Source organism: Guillardia theta (assembly GCF_000315625.1).
Source record: "Guillardia theta CCMP2712 unplaced genomic scaffold GUITHscaffold_74, whole genome shotgun sequence".
In the NCBI taxonomy this organism is placed as follows: Eukaryota; class Cryptophyceae; order Pyrenomonadales; family Geminigeraceae; genus Guillardia; species Guillardia theta.
In genome coordinates, this window is record NW_005434600.1 from 395,295 (window position 1) to 407,788 (window position 12,494).

The following is a 12,494-nucleotide window of genomic DNA, read 5'->3' on the forward strand; positions in this document are numbered from 1 at the left end:
ATCAGATGACCTTTGCCGTCATCAGGTTCCGCTCGGAGCGAGCAGCAGAGTATGACTGACCCTCACGGCAGCGCCGCCATCATCTGCGGTTCCTTCGCTGAGAGGATGCGCTACAGCGCCATGCTCATCTTTATCGCCATGTGGCATCTCCTCGTCTACTGTCCCGTCGCGCACTGGGCATGGGGACCTGGCGGGTTCCTGGAAGAGGCAGGATGTCTGGACTTCGCAGGAGGGGACGTGGTACATGTAAGTGCTGGGGTGTCCGGCCTCATCGCTTCCATGCTGGTGGGCAAGCGCCGGTCGCTACATCTTGGGCAGGAGCTTTCTCCGCACAACGCTCTCCTCGTCTTCCTCGGAGCCTCCCTGCTGGTGAGCCTCGTCACTTTCCCGTCCTCCTCCTTTCTCTCTGCCTTCATTTCCTTTTACTTTTTCTCGTCCCTTTCCTTCTCTTTCCTCTTCTTTCTATCTCCCTCCATCTCCTCCTCCTCCTCTCCTCTCTCCCCTCCTCCTCTCCTCTCCTCTCCTCTCCTCTCTCTCTCTCTCTCTCTCTCTCTCTCTCTCTCTCTCTCTCTCTCTCTCTCTCTCTCTCTCTCTCTCTCTCTCTCTCTCTCTCTCTCTCTCTCTCCTCCTCCTCTCTCTCCTCCTCTCTCTCCTCTCTCCCCTCCTCCTCTCCTCTCCCCCCTCCTCCTCTCCTCCCTCCCCTGTCTTCAGCTTGCTTCCCGCTCTTGCCATGTCCCCCTGACGTTCGGAACTTGCCTCTACCAGGTAGGTCCTTCCCTTGCTCCTTCCTTCCCCCCTCATCCCCAACACACTTGAGGTAGATCTCCAGATCGATCTCGCTGGCAGGGTCAGATTGTACTGATGCACATATCAGCCGTACTGATTTAACTTAACATTGAGTAAAGTACTTTGACGTTCATTTGCAACTGATTTGCTCGACCAAGTCTTACGAGCAACATCCGATCCTTGTCAAGACTCCTTTGAGTCACGATGACTCGGACGGTCTCCCTCCTCTCAACCGCCACATCAGCTGCTGGCGAGTCACGGTGCAAACACCATCTTCTCATATTCAACTGTCGTGGGAAACTCTCGTACTGCATTGTATCGCGCAACATCGTCTCGTCCCTCCTCTGCAGGCTCTGAAGGAAGTCGGAGAAGCTTTTATTGACTGAAAAAGAAAGGCAAACCGGAGCAAACAAAGGAGGACGAAGATAACCCTGGAGTCACGACCACCCTGCGATGATGGAGGACGAAGATATCGACCTTGAACTGCAGATATCGACCTTGAAGCACAGCAAGGTCTGAGAGGATACTGACAGATGCTGCCAGGATCAGAAGACGGCGATGAACGAGCTAAAGGAGTCGATGGAGGTGAAGTATTCGGAAGCACAGGAAGGCCTGTGACTCCGACGAGAGACAGATAGATGCTGCCAGGATCAGAAGGCGTTTGCAAACGTGCTCAAGTAGTCGATAGAAGTCTCCATTGCAAAACCGATATCGACCTTGACCAAGGTCTTCTGCTCCAACAAATCCATCATCCTCATTTCAATGTTATCTTTGAACCTGTAAGGATACAAGGCCCGGCAATTGGCAGCCATGCGCTTACGGAACATCAGGTGGTCGACATTGACGATGGTTTTCAGGTCCTTGCTCTCTTTGAATCGCGACGATGATGAGATGCATTCATTTGCCTTTGTCTCCCCCACCTTGCACCCACCTATCTCCCAGCTCAGCGCTTGGCCTGGAGCGCCAGACGAACATTGCTCGCCAAGTTTCCTCCCAACCACCGGGCAACCAACCCAACAAGAGGAGGACCAACACCGTCCACTGGAAGATGAAGACAACCAAGAAACAACCAGCATGATCATGCAATCTCCGTCTCAACTGTGTGCAGCTTCTTCTTGTATCGTTCCAAGATCACTTGTAGCATTGGTTACACAACATATAATGGGGTATCATGCCAAAGAGAGCAGTTAAGAATACAAGTAAGAACGCATAAGAGACACCAGACCCCTTCACGCTTCGCAGGAACCCCATCACCGCCGAATCGCTCTGGTTCCTGATCCTCGTCATGCTGATGATCCTGGCCCTGCAAGTGTTTGCCCTCCTGCTGGCCAGCAACGTGGTCAGGCCCGAGATGATCCTCAAGGCAGTCCCATCAGCCCCTTGGAGCGACAGCCCCTTGGAGCGACACAGCCCATATAAGACGGCTGTTTGATCAGTCATACAACCAGTATGACCATCAGTATGACGTTCTTAGCATCGACCCCTTGGATGTCATCAACCGGGTCTATGGCACAGACCTGACCCACGCGCAGCTACAAGTAACTTCACACTTGCACTCGACCAAGGGTCCCGGTCCCTGTTCCATGCTATGGTCTTGCCTTGACTCAGCATGCTTGACTTGTGCATCTCGAAGAGCTGCTTCAGATCGTGTCCAAGTCTAAGAAGAGCACGGCCTCGTACTGGGACACGCTGAAGATGTGCAGCTTCGCAGAGATGTGTGAGTAGTATCTCTTGACCTTGGGATGTGGACGATGCTGCATATCTTCTGTATGACCATGTTGCAGAGGTTCCCCTTCACGATGCTCTTCTTCTGCAAGCACATGGTGTTGACGGCATCGCCTTCGGTGGGCAAGGATTTCTGTACGAGGAGGGCAGCTATTTCTTCTCTATTTCAGGGGTATCAATTCTTTTGCTGCCTCCATGCAGTTTGCGTGCGGGGATGGGGTAGAGGACCGTGGCGAGGGCCAGAGGACAGAGGGGGAAGATGAGCGAAGTAAGAGGAAGAGGAGAGCATGGTAGAAACAGAAGCAATGCTGTAAGTGGACGACAGCTGAATAGGCTTGAGCAGAGCAAGGGGAGGGAAGGATTTGTTGAGAGAAATGTCCGACCAGCGTCACGTGTTGGCTGACTTGTCTGCTGCGCTAGAACACGCTGGCGCATGGAGGAGTTGAGGGGACAGATCGACGAATTCTGTTCGCTGACTGCAGAGCAGAAGTCCGCAGGTTAATCTTGAAGTTTCTAACTTGGACGCTCATGTTTGTTGATACCTAAATTTGTTACCAGAGCGTTGTTTGGCCAGCATTGTAGAGAAGCTGAAAGGGTTTCGCTGCAAGTCTCACGTCCTCTGCTGACTGACTTCTCGTTTTCTCAGGAAGTCTTTGACCATCTTGAGGGTTGTGGAACAGGCTCAGTCAGCGCTCACCAATGAAAACAACGAAGTTCGGAATCGAGGCATCATGGTGACCGTGGCATGCGGACCGAACTTGACACTGACGCGGGTGAACAGCTCCTTAACGAGGCCATCTCAGCATCTGTAACACTCGCCTCCTCTCCTCTTCTTCACTCTTACTCATTCCTTGCTCAGCCCGTCTCCGATCCCCAGTCGAAGAGCTCCCTCATCCAGTTCTACGGAGATCGCTTGCAAGACGAGCCCTGCGTCAAGGAGGTTCTGCGAGGCCTCAAGCTCTTGATAGAGTCCCTGGATGGGCCTCTCAGCGATGATCTGAGGAGAGCAGCGACGCATGCCGTCGTCGGCGTCTTGAAGTACGTGCACGTACAGTCTCTTGCCCTCAGTGACCGACACAAGGCGTTCGGGTTAGTGGAGGAGGCGCTGGGGAGGTTGGAGTTGCCCCTGAGCGAGCAGGATGTGGATGTTCTTGAGTGTTGGGTGCAATGCATGAACGGAGAGAGGGATCCTAGGAACCTCTTGCTCTGCTTCAGGCTGATCCCAAGGATAGCTGCTAAGTTCCTCACGAACAAGGACAAGGCGGAGGATTTCTTCAACGTGTTCTCCTGCTACTTCCCCATCACCTTCACTCCTCCCCCGGACGACAAGGTTGGGATCTCAGCAGACATGCTGCGAGAAGCTCTGCTCGAGTGCATGACCTGTCACTTCTTGCTCATCCCCTTCTCCTTGGACCTTGCGCTGTCAAAGCTCGCGGAGGCTGAGTCGACAGGCTGCAGGTTGGACTCTCTCGACCTGCTTGCAACTCTCGCGACCAAGCATGGAGTGCAGGGATCCTTGGGACACGATGGCTGCCAGCAGGTCTGGTCGTCCCTCCGCCTTCAGATCGTAGACAGCAGCGAGCAGGAAGTCCAAGAACGAGCGCGGTCCTGCCTGCGGCATATTCTACGGATCGCGGCAGAGGAGGTTGGGGACGAGAGGCAGGAAGCGACTGGCTCAAGTTGCCTGCACACCATCATGAAAACCTTGAAGATGCAGACGACGGTCGACCTCAAGACCCCGCAGGAGCTCCGGAGCAGGAAAGGCCTCTCAACTGTCCTCTGCGCCGTTTCTGCTCATCCCGTCTCGGCCAAGTTCGTCCTGCATGACTCGCTGTACGCGTTGAGAGATATTGTGCTCGCTTCAGGCGGCGAGAGCGGCTTCGCTCGGATGTATGCTGCGCTCCAAGTCATCCATGAGATCTTATTGAGCTCGCGATCCCTGTGGATGTACATGAAAGGCAGACCGGCTGCTGGGGGGAAGCATCCCCTGTCAGAGGTGTCAAAGGATACTTTTGACACGTTGACCTCTGTCTTCGTCCACGACTCCTTTGCAGGAGAGGAGTCGTCAAAGTTGAAGCAGACTTCCCTTCAGAGCATCTGCGAGCTGATCCCTGTCATGGGCGGCGAAGACGATGTCAGACGAGCCTTCGACATGTTGGTCGGGGAATTTGTTGCTCTCTGCCGCAGTCAGGATGAGCGTCTGGTATCGATCAAGCGGCTGGTATCTAGTTGTCTCGCCATGATGGAGGAGGAGGATCACCCGGCTGCAATCTCGACCTTGTCTGGTTTCACGGCTCTCTGTCTCAACGACGATGCGCTATGGGGCCACGGGCTGGAAGTCCTGCGGTCCTCGTTTGCTGTGAGTGTAAGAGTAGCGAGAGCAGCTCTTGACATTCTCCTGGAGGCTCGGAGGAGGGAAGGGGTAGCCGGCAGGCAGAAGCTGATCTTTCAGGGTCTGCTGTCTGTGATTGACGCGGTCAGACTGAGGCACAACGGCGTCTCGCCTGGAGGTGGAGGAGATGACGTGGCAGTCAAGGAGGAGTGTGTCTCCATTGGCTCTCTCTTCGCCACCAAGATTGTTCCCGAGCTAGTCGCAGATCTCTCTTGCGATCAGCTCCAATCCTCCTCGTTTGCCGGCTGCTTCGAGCCGCTGGCTGGGATGATTCGCGCGACTCTGGAGCTCGTTGGTGAGGGGGGAGGTAGCAAGGAGTTGGTGTCGCTCCTGCTGGACAAGTACTCGACTCCGATAGCTCCGTCGGGCTTTTCCTGCGAGCAGCTCAAGATAATTCAGTCTGTTTTCATGTCGGCGGTCCATGCAGACCTGCGATTCTTGGATGAAAGCAAGCGGGGGTTTGTGAGGAACTTGGCCGCAAGTTTGCTAGACGGGTTTGACTTCTCCCAAGAGGACCCGGGAGACTGCAGGAAGAGCATCGTGGCGAGTGTGATGAACAAGCTGGACGGCGAGGTTTTTGAGAGCATGTATCAGTTCATAGTAGAGCAAACTCTCCTACCCAAAGTCAAGGAGGAAAAGTTTGCGTGGTCAGCCAACCAATTCCTCGCATGGATCGCCAAGGCTCTGGTCTGCCGTGGGCACCCGAAAGGGCAAGTGATTGTCGAAATTTTCCGGGGCTATCTGACCGAGAGCAACGAGGTTTGTGCTCGATGTGGGTGACAGGTGACAGGCTGCGTCAGTGACTGCTGGGTGTTCAGGCCAAGTATGGGGTCATCGGGTATCAGGTCTTGGGATCGAGAGATCTGGACAAAGACTTCTCGAAGCAGAACCACTTCATCTGCAAGCCTCTGTGGAGGCAGAGGTTCTTCAGCCAGGTGAGGACGAGCTGAGGTGTAGCTGGGCAGTCTCAAAGCTGGTGGCAGGAGCTTCACTTCCTTGCCAACGGCTACACGAGGGCATCGTCGGGATCGAAGGCACGTCTGACTTCTTTTTTCCCCCGTCCATCTCATGTCATCGCAGGAGTTCTTCTTGATGGCGCTTGTTCATCTCCTCCATGGCACGCCCGTAGAGGCAGTCGCGCTCGAAGCTCCTCGAGTCATCCCTCTCCTTGTCCAGGTGCCTCCCCCTCCCTCTCCCGCTCCCCCTCACCAGTTCTCTCATCCCACTCCTCCTCCTCGCAATCCCTTGCCTTCCTCCTCTTGGTAAGCCATGCTGCTGCTTCTCCTGACGCAAGTCTGACAGGCGCTCAACTGCCCGGCCAAGGAGACGAAAGTTGCTGCCCTTGAACTTCTCTTCAGTTTCATCGATCAAGACTCGAAGCCGAACCCTGGCAGTGACAGCACGAGCTTCATGGAGGGGCAGGTGGGCTACTAGCGTGACTGAATTTCACGTGGTGGTGACTGTTGTCATCAGCTTTCTACGTTGATCCAGGCGCTGCTGGACTGCTCCTCCTTCTCCGAGTCTCTGATAGTCAGCCATTAGTTGCTCTCACATTGGTCTTGCTTACACCGCATCAGGTCCGATGCAGAGCGCTTGACTGTTTGTCACGAGTGCCCAAGATCGCTTCATACCACAAGGTTTATCCGTTCCGAACGCAGGTGAGCCGTGGAGGGACCAGCAGCTTCGATGAACCATGATGTCAGGTGACGCGAGCATTGGGGAAAGTCTTGAGTGATCACAAGCGATGCGTTCGACTACGAGGGGCAAACTGCAGTAAGTCTTGTTTCCGCGAGATTACTGCTTGATGAGATGGCTACAGGAAATGTTTGGTTTATGTTAACAAGTAAATGAGTGATCTCATGCTTTGTGACGGTCAGACCAGTCGTCGTCGTCATCATCATCACCATCACCATCACCACCACCATCACCATCACCATCACCATCACCATCACCATCATCATCACCATCATCATCATCATCACCATCACCATCATCATCACCATCACCATCACCATCACCACCACCATCACCATCACCATCACCATCACCATCACCATCACCATCATCATCACCATCATCATCACCATCACCATCACCATCACCATCATCATCACCATCACCATCGATACTCCAAGCATTATCAACAGGATCACCTCAAAGCCATGGCAGGCCTTCGCTGGTGTCCGTAGTGGTGACCGAGCCTGTAAGTGTACTACGGTAGCCTACTAGACTGAGAGTTTTTTTAGAGCAGTAGCATGAACAAAAAAAACGTCAAAAGTTGACGCACCGCAGGTTGCTGGTAGACTGATCATGGGGTAGGGGGTTGAGATGCTGCGGCTGGGGAAGGATAGGAGCATCTCCGACTACCTGGAGAGAGTCAAGGACCGCAGGGAGCTCATCAGCCGCAAGTTCGGGTCCGACGGTCACGAGGTCAAGGTAGAGCAGATCCGAAGCTCCATGAGGTACCGCGAGTTCGAAATGACGAAGCTGAGGTACCAGCACAACGTTGCGTCCGCTCTTAGGAAGGACGACAAGGAGTCGAGACAGCCCAGCTCGGGTCGAGCTGACTTCTCGTCCCTCCGCTACCACCGAGAGAGACGGATCTCATCGCATCATCCGCCTTCGTCCTCCTCGCCTTCCCGTGACCTCCCTCCTAGCACTGACCAGATTCGCGATCGAGTGGTGGGACTGCGCAATGTCGGTCACTCGTCGTCTCTCAGTGAGCTGATTGATGAGCTGCCAGTTTCTCACCTGACCCGCCGCCATCAGGTTTGTACTTTTCAGCCCGAGATTCAGAATGGAAGGGCAGAAACTCGAGATTCATGTAGGCGACAGCTCAGATGTGTGATGATGATGATGCTGTTGCTGCAGGCAGTACATGGAGAGCAAGCACATGCTCTCAGATCGAGGCGTTCATAGGAACACCTCCCCCGACATGTTTCTCCCGGATAGCCTCCGTGACGACTTGGTTTCTGTGCGGTGCTTGACTGATTGTTGGGCCACAGGAAGAGAACTGAAACAAGTATGGCAGGAGCCCTCACGGCGAAAGAGGAATGAGGGAAGAAGCAGAAAAGAAAAGAGAAACTTTTAAAGGGCCGCACTCCAAATGGAATACCTCCCTACGTCACAGTTACAGTGATCTCTCAATTTTCCCAGATGAATTTCAAATCAACAAAGCGTCGGTAAGTGAAGATTACTACATTCCTTGTTTCATCGATGATTCCATGTTGCTTGTTTCTACTCAAGACTCTCTTATTGATTTTTGTTTTCTGCTGAAATCTCACATCTTTCCACCGCATCTTTGCAATTCATCAGTGACATGTCAAACAGCAGGCTGAGGATTACTTCACCACCTCATCGCGGCTGTCAGAGGAAGCAAGATCTGTTTTCAACAAGTCACCCACGGACTTTGACAGATCTCCCCGCCATGTCCGAGACAGATGGCCTGGCCCCCTCCTTCGCTTCAGAAGCAAGTCAGCCGAGCCTGCCCCATTCCTAGGCCAGGCAGCTCGGCAGGAGCTGTACGAGCCTTTCCGCAAGACGTCGCAGACTAGTCATGATGCGACTTACGGGCCGAGGGCCGAGTCTCTTGCCCCCCCCATCCCGATCAAGGGGCGGCGCCATGCCGGCTCGTACAAGTACATCCTGACACACAGCCAGTCGTCGGCAGCTCGGATGAAGCTGACCCACGAGCAAGGCCCCAGGCTAAACGACTTGAACCTCGCCATGGCGTCAGAGTGCTCGTACAGCATGGAGGACGCAGATGCGACGGATGCAAGTGGCGTGGGGAAGATCAAAGTGGCCATTGTCAAGTAAGTCTGCGCTAGATCAAGAGTCGTCTCAGTGAGATTTTGATGCTTCCAGGAAAGACGAAGGGGAAGAAAACCAGCAACTGCAGTCAGCAGTGGGCCGAGACGAGGAGATGGCGTTGGAGGTCAGAGATCAGGTTTGCCGAACTTGCCTTGTCATCGCCATCGCCCTTCCTCTTTCTCAAATACTTTCGTGACAGGAGCTGGAAAATCTTTACAATCAGTTCTCCACATTCTCTTTCAGCGATCGCAGTCAGTTCTTGGCGGTCCTCCGAGCTCGCCTCAATTCTTGCTTGACTCTCTCTGGCACAGGCTCTGCCGCGAGATCGTCGGATCGCCCTTCTTCACCGGCAGCGGATGGAACTAGAGTAGCAACAAGAAATTGCTTCCAAGTTAGTCACTCAGTGAGCAAATACAAAGCCTTCCAGCCTCGACAACCTCGGAGCCACAGAGTACTACTACTGCCGGGCACACGGGTACCAGGTACTTGTTTACTCAAAGTTAAGTCAAAAATCAGTACGAGGACACTACTACGGCAAGGGCCGAATGTGATGACTCGTGTCCCCGACTCCGACACTGACAGGCGGCGGGCCCCGGCACGGGGCCACCGATCAGGGTGTGGGTCACCAGGTCTCACAGCTAGTCCCTTTATATGAACCCTAAACCCACCCTTCTCCCCCTGGATCCGCACAATCACTCACGACACCCCACCCTCTCCTTCAAAAGTACACCACCGGTGAGATTAGCTGTTTTAAAGTATGATAAGGGTGGGTCATCAGATATTGTTTTGTACCCCACCCTGATTCCATTCATATAAAGACCCTACCCTCAACTGCATGACCCCTTTGCTGACCACCCTACCACCTGTTGTGCTCTTTCAGCCCCCATTCCCTCTGATCCTGCATGATGCGCGCAATCGCAATGCTGTCGCTCGCCGCCTCCTCGTCGGCCTTCCTCGTCTCCCCCTCGCTCCCCTCCTCCAGCCCTGCCAGACTCACCACGTCTGCTCGCCCCTCCCTCCGTCTTGCTGGTCCTCGCATGCAGGCAGGAGAGGCAGAGGCGCCGAAGGTGATCGGGGCGGATGCCGAGGCGCTTTCACAAGGGTTCCAACACCCTCCTGCGGTCCTCATGGACGGAGACATCAGGAAGATCCTTCCCCACAGGTCAAAACTTCTCTCGCACACTTCCTCATCTCCTCTCTCAGCTTCTCTCTGACCCCTCACAGGTATCCCTTCCTCCTCGTCGACAAGGTCTTGAAGCTGGTTCCCGGCGAAATGGCTGTCGGGGTCAAATGCATCACCGCCAACGAGCCTCAGTTCACCGGCCACTTCCCTGACCGCCCCATCATGCCTGGCGTCATGCAGATCGAGGCCATGGCCCAGCTCGGCGGCATCGTTGCCCTTCAGGTGGAGCCTTGTTGACACTTTCGGGGCTGATAAGCTTTCACAGCCTCCTCTCGCTGAGCCAGGACAAGACTTTCTTTTCGGCGGCGTTGACAACGTCAAGTGGAGGAAGCCGCTCGTTCCCGGCGACGTGCTCGTGATGGAGATGCATGTGACCAACTACAAGAAGAAGTTCGGGATTTGCAAGATGAGCGTGAGGAGCTTTGTGAGACGATGATGATCGTGCTTCCTTATGCTTTTTGTGATGTCTCAGGGCAAGGGATACGTTGATGGCAAGGTTGCTGTTGAGGTAGCAGCGAGTGCTGGATGAGACATGTCGTTCTTGACGTGTTTGAGAACAGGGAGACTTCACCTTCGCATTGTTGAAGGACAAGAAGTAGGCAAGATATCGGTCAACATCAAACCATCAGCCGTCAAGAGAAGTGAGTGTAAACTACAAAAGGTTTCATGGCGCTCCATGTGGAAGCGGAGGCACGTCCAGCTCACGCCTCAACTGCGGCCCTCCGTCAGAACGGCAAAGTGAAACTCAAGGGAAAGTTTTTCACATTTTCGATATCGCGATCGAGAAGTTTCTCATAATACAAATTCATGAAGAAGGGAACCTGTCACGTAAGAAGGTCACGCTGAAAGAAAAGCTCGTACCAAGCGCATCGCATCTTGTGACATCCTTCCACATCACCCCGCACTAGCAAGTCGCCGCAAGACAAGGGGCCTTACCTGCACTGACGCCCTCAGCGCCCATGGCACCCACTCTGTCGCTAATCGAACTCTGTCGGAAACTGAAATCCTCAACGGCCCGACGGTGGCGCTGCAGTCATGGTGAGGAGACGCCAGGGAAGGGCTGGAGGGGAACTTGTGTACCTGAGGAGACAGACGGGAAGTCCCGTCTGAAGAAGCTCGAACCATTTCTATACGTTACCAGCGTCAGCAATCTTTTTCCCCGCCCCCCGCCCCCCGCCCCTTCGCCCTGTCCGTGTCCGTATCTCATCCTCTGTCCTCACCTGCACTATCTCTCCCTCTACTGAAGTTCCCAACCCCGTCAGGACATGCACGAAGTCGTGAACCTCTCTGTGCCCATGTGAGTGCCGAACAAGACAAGGAAGCCGTTTGACACAGTCGGACCTGTATCGCAGCATGATGTACGCTAGCTCGGGATCGTCCACAAACCTGCAACGGAAGGTCAAGGGCTTCATTTCAATCATCAACTAGTAGGACCTCACGCATGGGCGTTCTTGAGGTGAAAACCCACGAGAGCTCATGAATTCGAAGTAAGCTCTTCCCAGACTGGCACACTGTCATGCGAGTGCAAGCAGCATTCTGTCGAAATTTGATGTACCTCCCCTCCTTGTATGAGCCCATCTTTTCAAGCTCAACGAAATCTCTCAAGATAGCTGCAAACGCAAGTCAGTGAACAATCGCACGACTTGATACGACAGAAGGCAACAGCTCACGTTTCTCTTTCAAAATCTGCCTGCCCGACTCATCGCTGAGCATTCTACGACGTATGTTCCTTAGAGCTGACATGTGAAGATCTCAAGTCAGTCCGAGAGCAGTGACAAGGCTCAAGTCAACCTGGGACTCCCGTAGTGTCTCCTAGAGCAGCAACAAGATCCGCCCTCTCTGATAAGTGGAATAATGTGACAAGAGCACCTCCGTCTATAGACGTGAATACCAGGATTCCTGAGCGCTCCAACAGCAGACGAAGAAGCGATGAACATCTGGTAATGGTGAGCTAGAAACCAGCTCACTTGTCAGACTGCCTACCTTCTCCCACAGAGAGGTCGGGATATGCTGATCCCAGCCGTGAGTTTGTCCTGTCTTGCAAGTCACTCTCACGTAGCAGACATGCATCTTGACTACCGCGATGGGAAAGGAGCCTTCTCCCCAGGCGGCTTGCTGAGTGAACATGTGTTCTCACCGCAAAACAGCTCTTTGCTGAGGCTACAACGTCTGTCCAATAGTTCAGTCCAAGCCACCAGCACGGCAAAGCCAAGAGGAAGAGGAGGAGGGGGACGGTGAGAAGCAAAATGACGAAACAAGATGAAGGAGGAGGCGGGGGAAGAGCAGGAGGAGGAGCAGGAGTAGGCGAAGGAGAAGGTGGAGGATGAGAATGAGGATGAGGATGAGGATGAGGATGAGGAGGAGGATGATGATGAGGAGGATGAGTAGGAGGAGGAGGAGAAGGATGAGGAGGAGGATGATGATGAGGAGGATGAGTAGGAGGAGGAGGAGGAGGAGGAGGAGGAGGAGGAGGAGGAGGAGGAGGAGGAGGAGGAGGAGGAGGAGGAGGAGGGGAGCACGAGTTGATGTTGCTCACTCCGCATTGCTTAGGGGTTTTCGTGGCGAACCTTTTTTTGAAACTTCAAAAGCAACTGCTGA

At 54.0% G+C, this 12,494-nt stretch overlaps 4 protein-coding genes across 4 annotated transcripts; 3 read left to right on the forward strand and 1 right to left on the reverse strand.

Annotated features, from left to right (window-relative positions):
- Positions 1 to 51: 51 nt before the first annotated feature.
- Positions 52 to 1,467, forward strand: GUITHDRAFT_143404 (ammonium transporter; the record flags this gene model as incomplete). Its single annotated transcript, XM_005826552.1, has 5 exons — positions 52 to 369; positions 712 to 765; positions 1,276 to 1,299; positions 1,330 to 1,371; positions 1,435 to 1,467. The coding sequence occupies 5 exons, from the start codon at positions 52 to 54 to the stop codon at positions 1,465 to 1,467; spliced, it is 471 nt and encodes a 156-aa protein (XP_005826609.1).
- Positions 1,468 to 2,071: 604 nt separating this feature from the next.
- On the forward strand, positions 2,072 to 9,079 carry GUITHDRAFT_143405 (hypothetical protein; the record flags this gene model as incomplete). Its single annotated transcript, XM_005826553.1, has 22 exons — positions 2,072 to 2,125; positions 2,154 to 2,324; positions 2,431 to 2,503; positions 2,604 to 2,646; positions 2,682 to 2,730; positions 2,932 to 3,008; positions 3,158 to 3,284; positions 3,371 to 5,662; positions 5,722 to 5,838; positions 5,984 to 6,079; positions 6,206 to 6,325; positions 6,377 to 6,433; positions 6,481 to 6,561; positions 6,607 to 6,676; positions 7,051 to 7,106; positions 7,223 to 7,622; positions 7,673 to 7,727; positions 7,775 to 7,882; positions 8,040 to 8,085; positions 8,234 to 8,715; positions 8,768 to 8,837; positions 8,957 to 9,079. 22 exons carry the CDS (start codon positions 2,072 to 2,074, stop codon positions 9,077 to 9,079), a joined length of 4,767 nt encoding a protein of 1,588 aa, XP_005826610.1.
- A 554-nt stretch (positions 9,080 to 9,633) lies between these two features.
- Positions 9,634 to 10,425, forward strand: GUITHDRAFT_76290 (hypothetical protein; the record flags this gene model as incomplete). The annotated part of the gene is made up of 4 exons (XM_005826554.1): positions 9,634 to 9,875; positions 9,938 to 10,118; positions 10,162 to 10,308; positions 10,369 to 10,425. The coding sequence occupies 4 exons, from the start codon at positions 9,634 to 9,636 to the stop codon at positions 10,423 to 10,425; spliced, it is 627 nt and encodes a 208-aa protein (XP_005826611.1).
- A 135-nt stretch (positions 10,426 to 10,560) lies between these two features.
- On the reverse strand, positions 10,561 to 12,023 carry GUITHDRAFT_114359 (hypothetical protein; the record flags this gene model as incomplete). Its single annotated transcript, XM_005826555.1, has 12 exons — positions 10,561 to 10,608; positions 10,661 to 10,717; positions 10,833 to 10,923; positions 10,977 to 11,023; positions 11,117 to 11,183; positions 11,238 to 11,282; positions 11,331 to 11,399; positions 11,452 to 11,506; positions 11,567 to 11,632; positions 11,688 to 11,735; positions 11,788 to 11,833; positions 11,880 to 12,023. 12 exons carry the CDS (start codon positions 12,021 to 12,023, stop codon positions 10,561 to 10,563), a joined length of 783 nt encoding a protein of 260 aa, XP_005826612.1.
- Between the last annotated feature and the right edge of the window lie 471 nt (positions 12,024 to 12,494).